We start from the raw sequence: 19,296 nt of genomic DNA on the forward strand, positions 1-19,296 counted from the left end.
CATATCTTGCACTTCTGTTATCCAAAAATTTACAGAGTTCCATCTTTTAAATATTGAAAACAAAAAAATGTACATAAAATTGACAGATTTATTATTGCTGCCTGCATAACACTTTAACCCGATCTTTAAAAAACAACCCTATGTACTCAAGCTGTACAACTTTATGCTATGGTGAGACCCTAGCCTAGGGAATGTAAAGCACCTACAAGGAATTGTTCTGTATTTTAACCTTTCTGTCTGGAAGTGGTCCACAAATAATATACGCAAGTAATGTGAGAAGATGCCATCAACTGATTTTAAAGATTACAGTGGAGCACAAATGAAAAGGCAGTCTCTTATGTTTGTGAGGTCTACCGACTGTCACTGGCTTCACTGCAACAAGCAAATTTAGCACGACTGTTCCTATAATGGGACCTCTGTTTTCAGCAACATTGGCATGTTCCTTGTTTCCAAACTGACCCCAGGGCAGGAACATAATATGAAGTGTCCAGAGCAGATCTCTTCAAAGTTTATACAGTACTTGAGAACACAGGAGAAGGGAGGGACATTGCTTTTCACGTTACACTTGCATTGGAGAAGCGTTTTTCAGCCCAGTAAAATCTGTGACCCCACTTTGAAAGGGCCTTTGGAATAACACATAAGTAGTGCAAGGCATCTATTTGTCTTTCTCTGAAAAGAGCAGTCTCTTCCCCCACCCATGTGGCTTATTCTGTTGTACATGGAAAAGGGGCAGTGGTTCAAGCTTGTCTTCCCTGGCAGCTTGCCACCCAGCTGCTACTGCTACACTTAATCCTCTTGTATGGGAGAAATGTATTGCCCCCTGTATTTTTAGCAAGCAGATCTATGTGTTCCACATTTGGTTTCTGAGGCAAGTTAGTAAAGCTATGCCACGCTTATGGGTCTGTCATTTTGCCGGCAGGGGCCTGCTTGAATTGAAAGGTTATGCTGCCATTCATTTTTATCAGCCTGCCCTTTCCTTCTTGACCCAGACCCACTGAGAAATCGTGCCTGTGTACTGAACGTCTCCTTGCAGCATCTCTCGAGTGGACACACCGGGGAGAATACTGCCAAGAAGATTATGCTGAATTGGGAAAATGTGGACAACGTCTCAGGGTCTGGGTTTGATTGCACTTGGAGATTCCCACTTTTGGGTCAAGCAGGCATGATCTGCACTTTCCAGGTGAGGCAGTGCAGAGCATCTCAGGTGGCAGAGCAACTGGTGAAGCCAGTTGAGGTAGACCTTCCTCTTCTGGTTTCAAAACACAGAGGACCTCTGGGGGCTATCTGAAGTGCCATCAGGAATTGGTGGGAGATATTTTTATGTTGAAATGAAGTTACTAGAATCTGGGCGGTTTACGGTAAAGTTACAAATAAAGAAAGTTCAGTTGTCTCTCTTGGGCACTGCCTAAAGAAGCAGTGAAGACCTCCCCTTTCTGTCGCCTAGTCACTTTTAAGCCATTGCCGTTTTTTAATCCATCAGTGGTGAGGCTCCCATAAACTTACTCAGATTCATCAAGGGCATTTTAAACAGAACTTTGACCCTGTCACACACCTCTTCATACCCTGCATATTTAGAAAGGCATGTTAGACCTAATGTAAGTTTATAATATTTCCCTTAAAAAAGGATAAAATATACCAATTAATCCTGAAGACTGTTCCCTGTCATTTATTGGAAAAGTAAATTAGTTAGTTGCCAACGTATGAAACCAATTTTGAGTTTTTGGCCAGTCAAGGAAAATGGAGCTCAAGGTGTGTAAATCGACTGCTAGAAACCTGCTGGAGGAGCCTCTTTCTAGGAACGGTTTTGGCACCTTCGCCGTCTGCGTTAATTTGACAGTGGCAAATTAAACCCTGTAGGAGGTGCTGTTGGTTTATAAATGCCCACAGAGGCCGACTGTGTTTTGTTTTGTTTTAAAGAACCTCAAATACACTCCCCCCCACCCCCAGGTCCGGCTGCGAAAGAGGCGGCGCTGCCACCAGTGTGTGGTTTCCCCTAAATTAAAAAAAATCTCGCTCCCGGCCCAGCAAACCTGCGCCATGTTCAGCGGCCTGCAGACAATGTCTATTCGGACGCCCGAGCGTTGACCTGGGGGAGGCTTTGGGGGTCAGGTGAAAAGGACTGGAAGGGGATTCTCTCAGGGCCTCAGACCCGGGCATTTGGTGGCCAGCCAAAAGGCCACTTGCATGCAACCCGAGCAGCAAACGACCTTTGGAGGTGCAAGAAGCATTTACCGGTGGCACAGGAGACGGCTTGTTTAGGTGGAAAGAATTGTGATTGTGTGTGCTTTGCAAACCAGGCGCTTTATCTCTCTCCGACTGACAGAATTCCCCGCTATACTGTATATATATATATGTATGTATGTATATGTATATATATAGTATATATATGTAACATGAAACAGCTTCAGGCAGTCAAAGGCCGTCGGGATGTGATTGTTTTAATCAAAAGGAAGAGGAGGCAAACGCCCCTCCCGGCTCGGTGGATAAATAAGTAAATAGAGGCTACTCGTCACTCCTCGGAAGATGTTGGGGGGGAGCGTCGAAATTCATGGACGGGGCGACTCTCGAGATTCGCCCGCCCGCCACCACCCTTCCCGCCTCCTCTTTCCGCCCCGCTCGTCAAAACACAACATTAACCACACTAATAAAATGGTAATGCCGTTGTTGTGGCAATTGCCATTTAACCCTACGGGAGGGCCGCCTTCCCACGGCTCGGCGGGAAGGCGGGCCCGCTAGCCAGAGGAGGCTGCGAAGAGAGCGGGCGAGCAAGCAATGGAGCCCGCCAAGGCGAGGGAGAAGGGGAGCCCTGCGCCACCCAAGCCAGCGAGGTCACCCCGGATGGCGGCGGCGGCAGCGGCGGCGGCGGCGGCAACAAGGACGGCTGAGGCGGAGCAGGTGGCCTTGGCTCGCTTTCGGTTCTCCCGCCTCTTCCTGAAGAGGAACCCTTCGAGTCGATGGGCAGTGGGCCCCAATGGCGTGGAAGAGCAAATAAGGCCGCCTGAGGACTGCGGCGGCTCCCTCCTCGCCTTTTGCGAGTCTCACTTAGTGTAAAGCGTGTCCTTTTAGGATCGGGTTTCAGCTGGGAGCGTGGCCTCCTTGTACCTCCATGAGGTCCCGTCGCCAAAAAGGGCCTGTACATCCAAATTACATGCTAATTAAATGCCTGAGGCCGAGAGACCGCCCTGGTCTCCTGAGGGGGCCGGGGAAGCCCATGAGGAACCCCTTTCCACTGTGGGGTCCGAAGGAGGGGAAGGAGCCCGACCATACTTTCCACACGCAGCACTCCTGTGGCCCCCGGCGGACTTCCCCGGGCTGCTTGAAACCCTAACTTGGCCTCATGCAGAAAGCCTGCGCTTAAACCGCCGACGAGGCACGGAAGGCTGAAACAGTTTTTGGACCGTGACTCTTGAGGCCGAGTGAAAGCTACCAAGAGGAGTAGCAGGCCTAGCGTTTCGGTCCTTTTTTTTACGCCGGCGTGGCGCCTGGAAATTTCAGAAGAAGCGTTGCAGGCGACCCGCTTGCTCCAGGGCTATCTATCCTCTCTTCAGTGCTTAAGCCACCTTTCTCTCTCTTCCCTTCGCCGTCTTTTCACCCCAGCCTTTGCAAACAGGCAGCCCATCCCCTCTTCCGTCGCGTAAAACGGGGGTGGAAGAGGGGGATCGGGGCTTTTCCTGCCTCGGCGAGAAGCCTGCCAGGCAAAGCAGGTCGCGGTTCCTTTGGGTTGACGAGGCAACCCGAGCCGAGGGCTCCTGTGGGGAAGGAGGGATGGCGCAAGATGTGGCGCGGCTGGAAGGCAGAAAGAGGAATCGCCTGCCCTTCCATTCTTTACCCGATTTCCAGACTCTGGAGAGAGAAGGAAATCAACTTGAGAGCGCGAGCATTTTACACGGCGAAGGCGAGCAAATTATTACTAATTGAAAGGTAAATAAATAGGCGACTTCTTCCAGCAGATGCCTCCCTCTTGGATCGTTACAATAAATATCCCCGAAGGAAGCTCTTTATTTATGTTGTCATTGATTAATTCTCACTACATCGTTTGATTTCGATTTAGAACGATTTGATTCTAATTTAATTAGCATGTAATTTGGATGTACATAATTACTGTAATTATGACATTCAGGTAAGGCAGCTTTAGGCTGAAACGCAATTTCAAATATATATATATATAATTCCAGGGGGCCCTTCCACCGCGCTCCCCTAGCAAAAAAAAACACCCTGCTTTGTAGTAGGGAACGGACAAGAGCTTGGCGCCCTGCTCTCCAAGTAGTAATTAGCACATCTGGGAAGCAGGGAGAGCGGGGCCATTCCGCCAAGCAAGCAAGAAGCCCGAAGGCCACCGGCGCCAGGGGAGCAGCGAGGTGGGGCCGCGGCCAGCCACTCCCGCCGGCTTCCCCGCTCGCCTTGGCGACCGGAGTCAAAAGGCCTGGTCGGCGGTGAAGGCCGCCGGGTTTTGGGAAGGCGGTGGCAGCAGCGGCAGAAGGACGGCTGGAGCACCTAATGCAGCTCCGCTCTGGCGCCCTCTTCGCGGCTCCTCGCCCGCCTTGCCGTCTGTGTACCCACTGCTTGGGGGGGGGGGCTGAAGGAGACCCATCACGGGGCAGGCGGACGGTGTGGAGCCCGGGGCCCAGCCTCCTTTGGCGCCGAACAGGCTCCTTAACCCTCCTGGCTTTCTTCCGATCCCTTGAAACCGAACATCCCCTGGGAGAAAGCCGGTGCGTTAGGCTCTCCGCGGGCCCCGGCGCCATCTTCTTTTCCTGAGAAGGCCTCGGGCCTCCTTTCAGGAATTAGGACGTGGCCATAGCGGCGGGCGGGTCTGGGGGGGGCGCGACCCACCAGAAATGTGAGGGGCCTGGCAGCGTAACAACCATGGGTGTTTTGCCGAAATGTGTGGGGACAAAACTGGCGCTCGGGCCTTTGAGGCTCAGGCCCCCGCCTTCTGCCTCGCCTGCCGTTTTCGGGGGCGAGGTACTTGACGTTGCCTTCTGTGAAATGGGCTCTGGAGTAGGAAACGGGATCCAAACGCGTCCAAGAGCTCGGAAACACCCCCCCCCTTCCGATTTGTGTTCACGTCTTTGGGTGGCGGGATTGACATTTCTTGCAACCCGGCGCGTTACCTTTCCTTGGGCAAGGGGTTGTCCAATGTGCGTAGCCATGGCCACCGTGGTGGTAGTGGCAACCGTCTTGGGAGGCCGCGCACCACGCTTCCGATTGCTCGAAGCGCCCAAGCGGTCCCCAAAGTGGGTCTTTGATTTTAAATGAAGAAATAATTGGGAGATATTGCTTCCCACTCGGAAAACTTTAAGGTGGAAACGAGAAGTGGGAAGCGGAGCGGAAATCCGTTTTCACAATCATTGGCCCTCACTGGGTTCCAGGCCTTATTAGAAATAAATGTGTGGGTGCCATCGATTCTCACGACGATCCTTTCCAGGGTTTTCCAAGAAGAACATACTCAGAAGTGGCTTCACTTTTCCTACTTCTAGAAAGCGCCCTGGGATTGTGCAGTTTGCCCAAGGCCACACAGGCTGTCTCTTATCTCCGGGAGCCAATCGAACTACCAACCATATCTAAACCACTGAGCTACCGTGTTTCCCCAAAAATAAGACAGGGTCTTATATTAATTTTTGCTCCAAAAACGCATTCGGGCTTATGTTCAGGGGATGCTTTATATTTTTTTTTCCATGTACAGTCTATGCTTATTCAAATACAGTCATGTCATCTTCTTCTGGTTGCTGCACAATGGTGGTGGGTAGGGTTTCACTTAACTAGGGCTTATTTTTGGGGTAGGGCTTATATTACAAGCATCCTGAAAAATCACACTAGGGCTTATTTTCAGGTTAGGTCTTATTTTCAGGGAAACAAGGTATCCGGCTAGCTTCAGAGTTTATACAGAAGATTCAAGGTGAAGCCAACTTCCTGACCAATTCCATCCCACTGCAACCCTGCTGTGGCAACAACATCCACAGGTTTTCCCGCAAAGGAATTAACCCCCCTCCCATCTTTATATGAAAGACAAGACTGTATACAGGAATTTTGCTGCTGGAAGGAGGCTTAATTAGCCCCTATCGTGCGCACCACTAGAACTCAGTGCCTCTGTTTGTATTTTAAATACTGTAGTAAACAAATTTAGGACTCCAGGGAGGCATACCTCCCTTCTTGTAGCCCCTTCCGAAGATCCACGATAAAGCTAGTGCGATTAAAAATTATTTAAGAAACAGGTTTGTTAAGGAGCAGCACTTGTCTACAGAACTGGAGACGCCTTGCCTGGCTTTGAAAATGCAGAGTTTAACTAACCCGCGAGAAGGGGAAATAACACCACTTTTTCCTAACTCTTAAGGCTCCTTTACTCCTGGGACTTAAATCGAAGTGAATCGATTCTTGACATTTTACTTCGGTAAGAAAGGAATGAAGATTTCACTATCTTCCGCTTGCCTACCCTAGGCTATGACAGCACCATACATGAAGCGCATAGACACACAAATGCTGCCTTGTGTTTTGTCTTTTTCACAGTGAAGGAGACAATGGCCATGTCGACAGATTTCACTCACTTCTGCCGTGTTTATATATTTTCAAGTTTTTTTTAATCTATGCCCTGATTTTAATATACAAATTAATGGCGATCGAAGAAAGAAAGGTAAAATAGTTTGTGCTAGAATCGGAATGCTCTTGCATGGTTTTATATTAGCTTTTTTAAACCAACAAATGTCGCAGTTAATATTTACATCAGTTGAACGTCGATCCCAGATTGTTCCTTGCAGATTTCGATGCGCCGAATTTACCTGGTGAAAAGCGGGTTTCTCCTTCAACTGTCGGCAGAGAGAATATAAGACAGGAACTGAAGCGCCAAACGAAAGTATCTTTTCCGATGGATTAAAAACTTCTCCCATCTCTACAAACGCTAGATGGCGCCAAAGAGCCAGAAATTATGAGACACCCCTCCTTTTCAAAAGACTCGTAAGTGAACGTCAAACATAAAAGCAAATCAGAGTTTGCACGGTTTTCTTTAATATGTTGCGAATGTTACTCCTTAAGAAAATTTGTAGCTAAATTATTCTCACTTAAAATAAACACTTAGTATACCAATTACCCAAATAGGCCGGAATTTCTGTTATATTTTGTTCATCTGCATTTTTGGAACGTGGAGAAGTATCTTGAATAAATACACAGATAACGGCTGCAAAATAAATCAGAGATAAACATGCCATGCAGTTGGATTTTTAAAAGAAACTGGAAAAAAAATAACCAACCGTCTCAGTTATACAGGGAGGAGCATGCCTAAAATTTCACAGAACACACAGATACACAAAATAGAACACACACAATCAAAGCAGGGAACGGAAACTGGGGTGGAGAAGGACAGCTTTTCCATGGAATCAGACACAGGTCGGCATTGAATGCCCTTGCACTGGTAAAAGTGGGGGCTCTCCTTCCTCCGCCCCTTCAGTCGCTCTAAGAGGGTTATAGCGTTTTCCATTCCTGGACTCGGAACCACGCATGGCAAAGTCAGCGCTCTTAAATGGTCCTCAGTGGTCTGGGAATAGCAGTAGTGTACACGGGAAGTCAGCTCAAATACTGTTTTTATGCTTTTCTTATCTAGCAGCTGAACTGATTTTATTCTGGTTTGAATATGACTAAGAAGTAGGGGGGGAAAGCGGGGAGGAGGTGAGATTCTGAAACATCCCTTCTTCCATCATCCTCAAATGTCCTGCAGGGAAAACAGCCCTCCTCCTGTCTTCCGCGCCTTGTCTCCTATCCTTGGAGCTTGCTAGCCTCCCGCTTCCCGATTCTCCACGAGACGCCCGCGGGGCTGTTTGAAAAGGGCCCTGGCTCGCCCTCTGAAGCTCGGCAGCGGCTTCCCCTTCGTGCCTGGGGAATCTGCAGAATGATGGACGTGTTCTGACCCGCGGGGGCAGCGGGCGACGCAAAGAGGTCCTTGATCACTGAGCTGAGAATTGTAACCCTGGCCAGCCAGAAACTGGACCTAAGTGGGAGCCCTTTGATCTGCTTTATTGCAGCTCGAAAACAAAGCTGACTTCTGCCCAACACCCAGCAAGAACGCATTCCTCTGAAAACCCGACGACAACAGCGGCACCGGCCGGGGAGGGTCGCGGTCGGGTGGGCTGGGCTGGCGGGGGCGGGATGCGCCTCCTGCAACTCCTGCCGTGCTCTGTTTCCTTGGCCTCCCGCTGGAGCGTGTCCTCTTCCCGGCCGCGCTTGCCTTCCGTTCGCCTCCTCCCGAAAACCTCCGAGTGAACACACCCCGACGGAAATGAGGACCGCCGCTTGAAGGGGTGGGGGTGTGGGGGAGGGATAGCCCCGCATTTAACAAGTGGGTTCTCTCTTTCCCTTCCCGCCGCTCACAAACACTTGACACCAAAAGTTAAAGCCGGTAACGTGGAGACCACAAGACGATAAAAGCGCATCCGCCTGAGATGGTCAGAGGGGAAGGAGGCTGCTCTTCACTCGACGGCTTTTTAAACGGGGTTAGGTATGGGGAGAATATCACTAGTAGCACCAAATAAATAAGTACAAAATAAACAAAATAAAGAAAGTAGGTAGGTAGATTTGCACTTCCCGAAAATACCTTCTGCCAGCCCTTGCCAGCTGGCTTGGAGTCTCGGCTTTGCATCCTCATTTGTCTTGGCTCCGAGAAATAAATTTAAGCCCTAGTTTCGGTGGCGGCGTTTTAGCGCAATTATTTTGGGAAGGGGGGGAGGGAGACACAGCTAAATACTAGCCCCGCTAGACACAACAGATGTTTTTGTTCAGCAGCGCTTCTTCAGCCTAGTTCGCGGCAAGCACCAATCCTAGCATTACGGGAAAGAATATATATAATATTTGCAACGGTGTCTTCTTTTCTTTTTTTAAGGCTTCAGATTTATTTTAGCTTTTCCTTGTGGCATGGACAATCGAAATCAACACTCTCCTCCACTCGTCCCTTCCTCCCCAGCAAAGTAGCACAATTAACGGCGGGTGCGTGGGGGGGGGGGAGAACAGCGTGCGCCCACCCACCCAGGATTGGACCGATTCCCTCTCTTTAAAGATAGACTGTGCCTGTTAAGTTGGTGGTCAGAAGACAAAGGGAGTGAAAATAATTTTCATTTCAATAATTGCCTTCTGGTCAATTTAACTGTGCCTTATTTTGAAAGAGCCAGTCTAAATGAGATTCCTGTCCCAAATGTGTTCCCAGGCCTTATCCCAGGCTTTAATTATTCCTGAGGCTTTTCCCCCTTCCTTCAGCATCAGACGCTGCACTGCGTAATCACAAAGAAGTCAGAGAGCATCCTTGAACCTTTTCAATAGCAGAGCCACTGATATTCAAATAACGGGGCGAGGAGCATTTGACGGCATGGGGGATATAAGCGTTTCCAATTCACTATTTGCATAGATCAACTGTCTTTTGAAAAGGGAAGGAGCTGTTGTCTTCCATAACATTAAAAAAAAGCCCCAGCTATCAAGTCCAAGTGCTTAGTTTGGGAGGCTTTTAAAACGTTTACATTTTATCTCACGTTGCCCTTTGCCGTTTGACATGCAAATTTGGTGCAGTTAATTTAGACAATTAAAAGGATCTTCAAGGGAAGCTTTGTCACAGAGAATATTCTGAGGGTTTTCCCCGTGGACCAGCTGAGATAAAGTTGGCCAGAACAAATGATGTCTAGGAGATTAATTAGATATTTGATAAGACATGAATCTCTAATAAGGGAATACAAGGCACAGGGGGCTGCTGTGTGCTCCAAGTCAAAATTAATAACATTTAACAAGATTTTCATTTAGGCATGAAATGTCTTTTCCGGAGTATTGACTCTAGCGATTTATTCCCCCAGGCTTGCCCTTCCTCTAACCTGGGCAACCTTGTTGGAGATCTAACAGGCGTCGTTTTAAAAGAAATATTTGTTCGACCCCAGCTTCTAGCCTTTTTTCAACGTTTTGAAAAGCAAACCAATTTGTAAACATCTATTTGGAGATCGAGAATCGGGTATTACCCGTAGTTCTCTTATTCCTCCGTAAGGAAAAAGCGTCGGTTCCGCAACAACAGATTAAAATCGCTATGGCAAGGAGCAGTTGAGACAGGGATGCCTCAAACATTGCAAAAGCGCAGCCCATTCAAGGCAGCGGGGTAGTTTTATTTCTTTCTGAACGGTCGAGATCAGTAAAGGACAGGCACTGCAATCCTCAACCCCTGCTTTTAAAAAGCATTTGTTTTGTTCAGATTACTGCTACCTTTTCTCTTTGACAGGCTCTGATTGACGTTACATCCTGAGCGTTAATGGGGTTTAGTATTTCGGTTCACCTTTAAAACATTTATCGTTATAATCTCAAGCACGTTTATGCAGAACCCAGTCCCACTGTCTTCACCGGGACTTTAGACTCAGTAGGTGCGCGTAAGATGACAGTTTTAGCGTTTTAATTCAACACAACGTAAATCAAGATTAATGGTCTAAAGGAAGGGGAAGGCGGACTGCAATAAAACAAACAGACCGATATGCAGGGCTGACTGGGGAGGGGGAAAAAAAATAAAACCCCGGAGTGTATTGTTCAGAGTCCTTTAATAATACCAAAATGAAAATAGTATGTCAAGATTTTTTTTCAATACAGATAAACGCATTTAATTTATTTAAGGAACCTTAACTTACTGGTGTGAGTGAAATGTTAAATCAATATTTTAAATATCTTTTACATATATACTGACCTCCACAAAGTGCATCAGAAATAATAATAATAGTAATAATAATAATTATAATAATAATATTTTTAAAAAACCTCCCCTGTATTTCAGGAATTCACCCCCAGGAGAAAAGAAAATTGACATTTACAAGGGGGGGAGGGGAAAGAAACACAATTCTTTCTGTATGGTGCGTGTGAGAGAGTTTTAAACCCTATTTATAGGTATATTTACTGAACAACAGAAAATCTGTCCCGGACATTTTCCAGTTTAATTTCTCACCTTGAGCCTTTGTATATATGTATCTGTGTATGTGTAAAGGGAACGATTTCTTTCTCTCTCGCTCTCTCTTTTCGTTATTAAATTTAAAAAAGCGTCGTTCAGATCTCCTCAAATCTGGCAGTCGTCTGCAGCAGGTTCATAGTTATAATCATCCACTCCTGAACCGGTTCCGGGCGGTGGGTTTTGTTTTGATTTGCTTTTGTTTTGTTTAGTCTGTTTCTTGGGGGGGGGGCTTATATATATCTCTGTGTGTATGTGCGTGCGTGCGTGCATGTTTGTATGCGCGGGTGCCCTCTCCCGCCTTTTCTTTCCGTCCTCACGAGGAAAACAAGGTCGTGGTTGCTATTGTTTGGGGGAATGGGGAATGGTGTTTAGTCTGCGCCTCCCTCTGCCTTCAGGGCCCGGTCCAAGTCTTTCTCCACCGGCCGTCTGAAAAAGTCTCAAGGGTCGCGCTCGCCTTGGCGGGTTCGCCCCCTCCCACCCTCCGGGCTCCTGGAAAAGCGGAGCAAAAGTGGCGGAGCTGGGCTTGCCTCGCGAGCGAGCGCGGGCCGGCCGGCGGGCGGGCGGGAGCGCGGCTCCTTCGTCTTCTCCTGCCGCGCTTGCCTTTTGGCGCCCTTTCTTTCCCGGCGCCGCTCCCTCCCCCTCCCGCATCCCGCCAAAACTTATCCCGCCGCCGCCGCCGCCGCCCTAGGAGTCATTGGGCCCCGCCGCGGAGTCCTTGCCGCGCGCCTCGTGCAGGATGAGGTCCGGCGACTCGGAGCGGGGCGTCTCCAAGTTGCTGGCGTCCGTGTCGCTGTCGCTGCCCTTTTTGCCCCCGCCTCCCCCGTTGTGCGTCTTAATGTGCTTGCTGAGGTGGTCGCTGCGCATGAAGCGCTTGTTGCAGACGGGGCAGGCGAAGCGCTTCTCGCCCGTGTGAGTCCGCAGGTGCCGCTGGAGCTCGTCGGAGCGCGTGAAGCGCTTGCCGCAGAAGAGCCAGTTGCACACGAAGGGCCGCTCGCCCGTGTGCCAGCGCAGGTGCGCCTTCAGGTGCGACGTCTTGCCGTAGACCTTCCCGCAGCCGGGGATGTGGCAGCTGTGGAGGCCCTTGCGGCGCAGGCTGGCGCCCGCCGGGCCCAGCCGCTCGGCCTCCTGGCAGTTGGGGCAGTCGCAGGTGGCCCGGCCCGAGTAGCGGCGGGCCGAGCGCGCCGAGCTTCCCCCCGCGGCGGCGGCGGCGGCGGCGCCCGAGATCATGGCGCTGGCGGCGGCCACGGCGGCGCTCGAGTCCGTGTAGGAGGGGAGCACGGGCTTGAAGCCCTCCTGGGTGAGCAGGTGCTGGCTGGTGGAGAGCAGGTGCGAGGCCGCGCTGGAGCCCAGGCCCGTGGAGCTGAAGGCCGAGTGCGTGAGGGAGCTGAAGTCGGCCGGGTTGTAGGTGCCCAGCTGGGAGTGGAGCGAGGCCTGCGGGGCGCCCGAGTGCAGGGAGCTCTGCAGGCCGCCGGCCGGGTTCTGCACCTCCAGCCACGAGCCCGGGTTGGTGTGGACGTCCCACCACGAGGAGGCCGCCCCGTTGGCCACCTCGCCCGCCGCCAGCGTGGAGTGGAAGCCGGACTTGTACCAGGACTCGTAGGGGTGCGCCATGCCCACGCGCGGGTAGAGGCTCTCGGCCGCCGAGCTGTGCACCTTGGAGATGAAGGCCGACTGCCCGCCGGGCTCCTGAGGGGACACGCCAGCCGCGGCCGCCGCCGCGGCCGCCGCCGAGTTGGAGAAGAGGCCGCCGTAGTCGCTGCTGAAGGCTGACGAGGTGGGCGAGGTGGAGGCCAAGCAGAAGGCGCTGTTGGCCGTGCCGCCGCTGCCGCTGGCCAGCGCCCCGGACCCGCGGCTGGTGGCCACCGTGAAGCCGGACAGGCTGGAGCCCAGGTTGCAGCTGGAGGTGGACCGTTTCCACGGGTGGAAGCTGCCTTTGGCGAAGGCGCTCGACTCCGGCAAGGTGGTGAGCGGGCTGGTGTTGCCGATCTTATTGCAGGTGGCGGCCAGCATGGCCAAGGGCGTGGTTCCGAATCGTGGCTCTTCCTGCGAGGGAGACACAAAACGAGCCCATCAGCCTCGCCCCAAGAAGACCCCCCGGTCGGGCACCCGCGCAGGCGAGCCTGGCGGCCGATGAGCACCGAGCAGGCCCTCCGAGCGCCCGAACCCCGAAGTGTCTTCGGGAAAAGTTGCGCGCAATTCCTGCCGCTAGCGAAGGGCGAGGGGAAACTCGCTCAGGTTTTAGACCGACTCGTTCGATCAGCATTTAGGACCGGGCCCCTTGCCTCGCGGGGGTCAGGAGAAAAGGCAGTACACCGAACGTAAGGACCAGAGCCCGACGACACTCTGCAGCAGCCACCGCGCGCGCAGAAGCAAAACCACGGACTTGAAATGCACAAACAAACCACAGGCTTGCTCTCGGCGTAAACGAGGGCTGAGACACCTGTCTGGCTCTCTCGATTGCTCGCGGCAGGTCCATCAGGCCGGCCTTAACAACAGCGGTCCCAAGGGAAGGACGGAAAGCAAAGCCTCGCGCTCTCCCAAACCACGACAGGGTGAGGAGGTGGGTACCTGGCGGCAGGAAGCAGGAGAGCTCGTAAGCCCCACCACAGGGCTCTCCGACCGACGTCGCCGGTAAATGCGCAGTCGGCGGGGGAAGCCGTTGCGACGCAGCTTTTTCGAGCCGAATGAGAAGTTAAAGGACAACGAAATAAAAACGCCCGGCGTGTGGGGGGGGGGGTGATAGACGTCTGCCAGGACAAGGGAAGGAGGCAGGTAAAGGGAGGGGAGGCAGGGGTTCAACAGAAGCAAGGATTTAAAGAGCCGCCTTGAAGACACAGAGGAGCCTTGTTTCCCCCTTGCAAGTTTGTGCCCAAAGCGAAAGCATCGGCGGCCTCCTGAAGCAGCAACAGTTTGGGTCGTTCACTCGCAAAGCTAACCCCAGGTGCCGGGGAGCGGGGAGAGCCGACAATGGAAACCGAGCTCCCCGCGATTCGGAACGGCTCCCGACTTACCCCAAGAATAGACGTAGCCATAGCCAAGTCCCTTGGCTGGGCGCTGGAATGGGCAGGAGAGCTCTGCTTTGCGCGCAGACCGGCGAGCGTGCGCCACGTCCTCCCAGCTTCCCGCCGTAACTCCACTCGCACCAAGTACACTCCTGGCTCTGGACGGCTAAACTCAGCCTAAGTGTGGGGAGCGCCTGCTTTGAAGTACCGCGAGCTAGGACTCTCGCCCAATGAGAGTGGAGAAAGACCAGGCAGGAGTCGCCCCGCAACCAATCAGGAACTTAGAGATGCAAGAACCAGGGCTCTGGGCGCGTGCCAGTCAAAGGCATGGGAAGGGGGTGGCGGAATCACACCAGTGGGCTCTTGGTCTTTTAAAAGCATTATACTGCAATTAACTTTCTTTTTCTTTCCTTTCCTTTTTTTTTTTTTTTTTTTTTTTTGAACTAAGCTTAGGTTTAAATATCGTTTAGGTCATGACAGAAAGAACTAGAGTGATGATGACACGTTTTCTTCTTCCACTACCCATTTTCAGGACGGGGCCACCAAGGGCAGAGCGTAATGGCAGAATGCACAAGGCATTTGTTTGGAGTTCAGAGCTGCCCCCCCCCACCTCCAGCCGATCCCAGCCATTCGTTAGATCTTTTGCCTTTATATCCCGGGTGTTACACAGTTCATTAAGTCCCTCGATTATTAAACCAAAATCGGTGCCTCGGTAAATATCCTGTGGCACGAGAAGAGGTAGCTATTCACCGCATACAGGCCTTACCCATCGCCCTGCTCTCTTGTGTAAATGTAAATGTAAAGCAGGCAGACTACAAATTCCGGAGAAAACGTTTGGAGAACACTTAAGCGTGGGGGGATTTCCTCAGATGTGTGCCTTCGTCTCTGGCAATGTTTTGTGGGCATAGTCTGTGGTTTGCTTGTTTCGTTAAGAAAGGGAGATAAACAAAGGACAAAATCGCGACAGACTTTTGAATTATGTAACGTGGAGGGAAGGCGAGAGAAAGACGTTAATCCTCCTCGTAGGCAGCTGGATTGTTTTATGAGTTTTCTCTACCTGCGAAGGCCAGGTGCGTGTCTGATGAAAACCGAAGTTCGCTCCGCGCAATAAAACCTTTCTCTGATCCCCAGCAATCCTCTGGATTGGTAAAGTTGACGGGGAGGGGACTTTTGGGGGTTTATCTCTCTCCCCCTTCCCCCGCTGCAACCTGCATATACATATACCAAACAACCAATGAGCTAAAATACACTTCTTCTGTTTTCTGGGTATGAGGAATCACGCAAACTTGCAGAAACTGCGCGCCAGCTCCTTTAAGTGCCTCCGTGGCAAGTGGCAAGTTTCTCCATGAAACGGCCTCAAACTCGCTCGTTTCAGGGCCGGGCGAAAGAGGCATTAAAGCCCAACAACCCACCCCAGTCCAGCTGCTGCCTGCGAGGCTGTGGTTCTTCCCTGGTTTTCGTTTGTTTTCATCCTCCCTGTACTTTAGAGGAGAGGCAGAAGTAAACTTCTGTTCTTCCTCCTAAATCTTCCTTTCTCTGCCACATCTGCTACCTCCGAACCCCGTCAATTGGCAGATGCAAATTACACGTGGTTCAAACCCAAGGAAGAATCGGGATTTCCCCCCCCCCTTACACGCCCCCGTACTTTCCTTCTGTCACCATCTCAAGAAGAAGAAAACACAAGCGGGGTGATGAGAGGAAGCAACGCATCTCGTGGCACGTCCGAAATCGATCCAGCAGCCCCACGCACAGGCTGCTCCAGCCAAGCGCCCTTTCTCGAAGTAATTTTGTCCGTGGGAGGTGGGGTCGGAGAGAAGAGCAGGCAGCAAAACCTGGGAGTCGTGGAAGGAAAAAAAACCCCACCCCGGGGCCCCTCTTTGAGCGCCGACTGAACCTGGCCAATGAATGGCACGGCGAGGGGATGGGGAGCGTGCCCAGAGATGGGGGATAAAATCGGGCCACGGAGTGCTCACCCCAGGCTGCGCCTCTGCCATGTGGGCGCGCGCGTGTTTGTAGCTATTGAGAAATACGAGTTTGGGGGCAATCCAGCGAAGGGCGTGTGCGTGTGCGTGCCAGTCCCGCCGGGCCAGAAGCCTTCGCCCAACAGGTGGACACAGTCTCCGCCACCGCTCTGTACCGAGAGGGAGCGGGGCGTCCCTGTTTCTTCGCACCACCCCCACGGGGTTGCTTTTACTAATGGGGATGGTGGCTAAGTGGGCACAGGGGCGGTCTGGCCAACCAGGGGGCTGCTTAGGGAGGAGAAAAGGAGCCTCTTTTCCCCACCCTCTCTTGAAAAAAGGCTGGCGAAGGGATAAAGGGAAATAATCCCTCCCGTCTGTACCGACTGGCACGTGTGTGTGTGTGTGCGCGCGTGTGTGCGTGTGTGCGTGTGTGTGTGTGTAGGTCTTATTTCCCTTCGGTTTTTATCGCTCACCTTAAAGCAACGTCGGTGGGGCTTTTCTCTTAGTTCCCACTAAACCACCATGCACAGGGGCCCTTCCCCAACCCGAATTACATTTTCTTTCCGCCTTGTTTTTCAACACTCAAGGAGACGTAGTCCACGAAGCCGCCGGTTCTTCTGTTCTTCTTCTTCTTCTTTAAATCGTTTTAGCTCACTAGTTCTTTACCGTAAATAAAAGTAAATGAAATTGTCTAGGACGCCCAAGTGAGAGTCTGGGGGAGAACAAACGGAAGAGAAGCAGGCCAGGGCTGGAGGAACAAGAGAAAGAGAAAGAAAGAGAGGTCTCGACTCCCAAATCTTTAGGGGGGGGGGTCAAGCATTTTCTGTCAGATTTCTTCGTACTCCAGAAATTCTAGTTTTTAAACAAAGATCAGCGTGTTATGTTGAAGTGTTGAGCTGACTGTTAAAACATTTGGGGGGGATAATGACATTGTAACAAAGGCCTTGGTGTGGAGTGAATCATCACCCTTTTAAAAGTTAAAGCAATTTTCAGGAGAATGGCTTTCAGCAACCGCTTTACATTATTCAAAGCGGCCAAATAATGCTCTATTATAGCGCCTGAATGCTGCCAGTCAGCCCATAAGTGCAATTTGTGCAGAGGCTCGGGTGCCTTATCTCTACTTCTTTATAAAGAGGTGAATATAAAACAATTTCTTCCAAACCCAGACAGAGAGCACGAAAATTGCTTCCCTTTCTGCAATCAGGGCAATTTAACTGGAGTGCAATTAGCACTATTAAATGTCGATTCTGCATAAACAAATTTGACTAAGAAGCGAAAGTGGGGTGAGAACCTCATATAAACTGAACTGATTTTTTTTCTCCCCCAAAAATAAATAAATTATGTATCCGGGTCCTTTACAATTGATCCGTGACGTTTTTGTCTTGGAATATATTTACATCGTAAATAGTGCCTAAACCAACATGCGTCTCTTTTTTTTCCCTTCTCCCTCCCCCTCCCCTTCTCTTCCCTCCTCCTTCCCTTAAATCTCAACAGGAATACTAATAAAGAAGAATGGTCTAATTAAAGGCATCAGCCTTCTTCCCTTTCAGCGAATTTTGTCTCCCAGATCCCCCCCCTCCTTTCCGTGGGTCTTTTGATCTGCACCAACTCCCAAAGTTGCAGATCTTCAGGAGGGAGAACCTGCGAAACAATTGGTTCATTAGCCATGATTGGGGGGCTCGAGGGTTCATATTCGAGAGCTTTCAGATGAAAACGGCTCTTCTCGCACCAACTGGGCTTTAGCGATTCCAAATCAATCGATAGACGAGCAATTGCTTCTTAACCACCCTGGGAATCTGAGGATGACACACACACACACACACACACATATACACAGAGAGAGAGAGAGAGAGAGAGACGGAATTTACCCAGGGGTGGGGCCGCTTCTGTAGGTGTGTGTGTAGTTTTCTATTTTATAAAATAATATATATAGTCTATATATACTTTTTTTTAATTTTTTTTTTATTTATAGTCTATATATACAAAACGCATATATGCACGCGCATATATCCGTGTGCGCGTACATTTTCCAGACGGCGCAAAGACAAGCATCGCCAAACAGAAAACGTGTGGGGAGAGATCTCCCAGTCGTTTATACAAATAATTGTTCCCCCCCCCCTCCCTGCCTCCCTCGCTTTCTCTTGCAGCCACCACGCTTTCGCTTTGCACCTCTCCCGGTCTCAGTTCTGCATTTGGATTTACAGAATCCGCCGCGGATGTTACGGAGAGACGCCCGGTGTGTGCAGTGGCGGAGGGCGGAGGGAGGGAACAAATTAAGAACTTCAGTTAAGAAAAGATCCCCCTTGTATTCTTTCGCAGCCCTACATAATAAGGGGGGGGGGGAGGGGGGGAGGAACGCGCGCGTCAGGGCTGGGAGGGATCTGGAGAGAGAGAGAGAGAGGTCCAGGGCTGATTTCTCTGGTCGGATCCCGCGATCCGCATCCTTGCTTTCGGCTGAAAAGAGGGGGAAGGAAGTCTTTGGGAGGAGACCAGAACCGGTCGCTTGCTATTACAGGGAAATCTCGTCCTCCAGTTTATGAATCTTGGGGACCGGCAGAAAGAAAGAAAGAAAGAAAGAAAGAAAGAAAGAAAGAAAGAAAGAAAGAAAGAAAGAAAGAAAGAAAGAAAGAAAGAAAGAAAGAAAGAAAGAAAGAAAGAAAGAAAGAAAGAAAGAAAGAAAGAAAGAAAACGGATCGCGGACTATTCTAGGGAGAAATTACGCGACTGGCTCAGCCTCCCTGCCCGAGTGTTCATTTCCTATTTGCTCCCACAGCCCCCTCCCTCTCTTCCTCCCCGCCACCCCCCTACAAATAGTCCCCTAAAAGGGGAGCATTTGATGGACGGAGCTTTCAGCGGCGGCGGGGGTAGGAGCAGGAGCATCCCCGAGAGCGGGATCTCTCTCCCCCCCCTCCTCTCTCTCCAAGACGTTTGCCCTCCATCCGCACACTGCTCATCGCCCCTCGGACCCAAGTGCTCTAATCGTCGTCGTTCCCCCCCACCAGCTTTTATGCAGCCTGTGCGGATGGGGAGCTCCCCCACGCCGGTCTCTTCTGCCCCTCCCCCCAAAAAGGCGCCCCTCCCCCCCTCGCCTCCCTCGCCCCTCTGCTGCAGAAGGCACAATTAAAAGGGAAGACTCTGTTGTGTCAAAGGAAGGTGACTGGATGATGATTTTAATTACTACAATTATTGGGGATTATTCAACAAAACGTCTTTAGGCTTGTTTACCACGCGGGGAGAAAGACGGCGACGAGGCCGGCGGCGCCTGGAAGGCCTGGGGAAGCCTCGCTGGCAACCCTCGGCCTGCCTCGACGGTGGGAGGAAGGAGGGCGGGCCGGGACCAGCTCGGGTTCGACGCCCCTGAAGCTGGGCGAGCGGGCAGGGGGCCGGC

General features: G+C 51.2%; 1 protein-coding gene across 2 annotated transcripts; it reads right to left on the bottom strand.

Moving 5' to 3' along the window:
* Positions 1–2,616: 2,616 nt before the first annotated feature.
* Positions 2,617–14,285, bottom strand: SP9 (Sp9 transcription factor). Of its 2 annotated transcripts, XM_078394123.1 has the most exons (3): positions 13,957–14,285; positions 11,665–12,988; positions 2,617–2,905 (listed from the first exon to the last, which is right to left on the bottom strand). In XM_078394123.1, the coding sequence occupies exons 1-3, from the start codon at positions 13,975–13,977 to the stop codon at positions 2,733–2,735; spliced, it is 1,518 nt and encodes a 505-aa protein (XP_078250249.1). In that variant the 5' UTR covers positions 13,978–14,285; the 3' UTR covers positions 2,617–2,732. The 2 variants fall into 2 exon arrangements, with proteins under 2 accessions (XP_078250249.1, XP_020660823.2); XM_020805164.3 differs by lacking the exon at positions 2,617–2,905 and having other exon boundaries at positions 10,528–12,988; positions 13,957–14,278.
* Positions 14,286–19,296: the final 5,011 nt, after the last annotated feature.

This window comes from Pogona vitticeps, chromosome 1 (assembly GCF_051106095.1).
Source record: "Pogona vitticeps strain Pit_001003342236 chromosome 1, PviZW2.1, whole genome shotgun sequence".
In the NCBI taxonomy this organism is placed as follows: domain Eukaryota; kingdom Metazoa; phylum Chordata; class Lepidosauria; order Squamata; family Agamidae; genus Pogona; species Pogona vitticeps.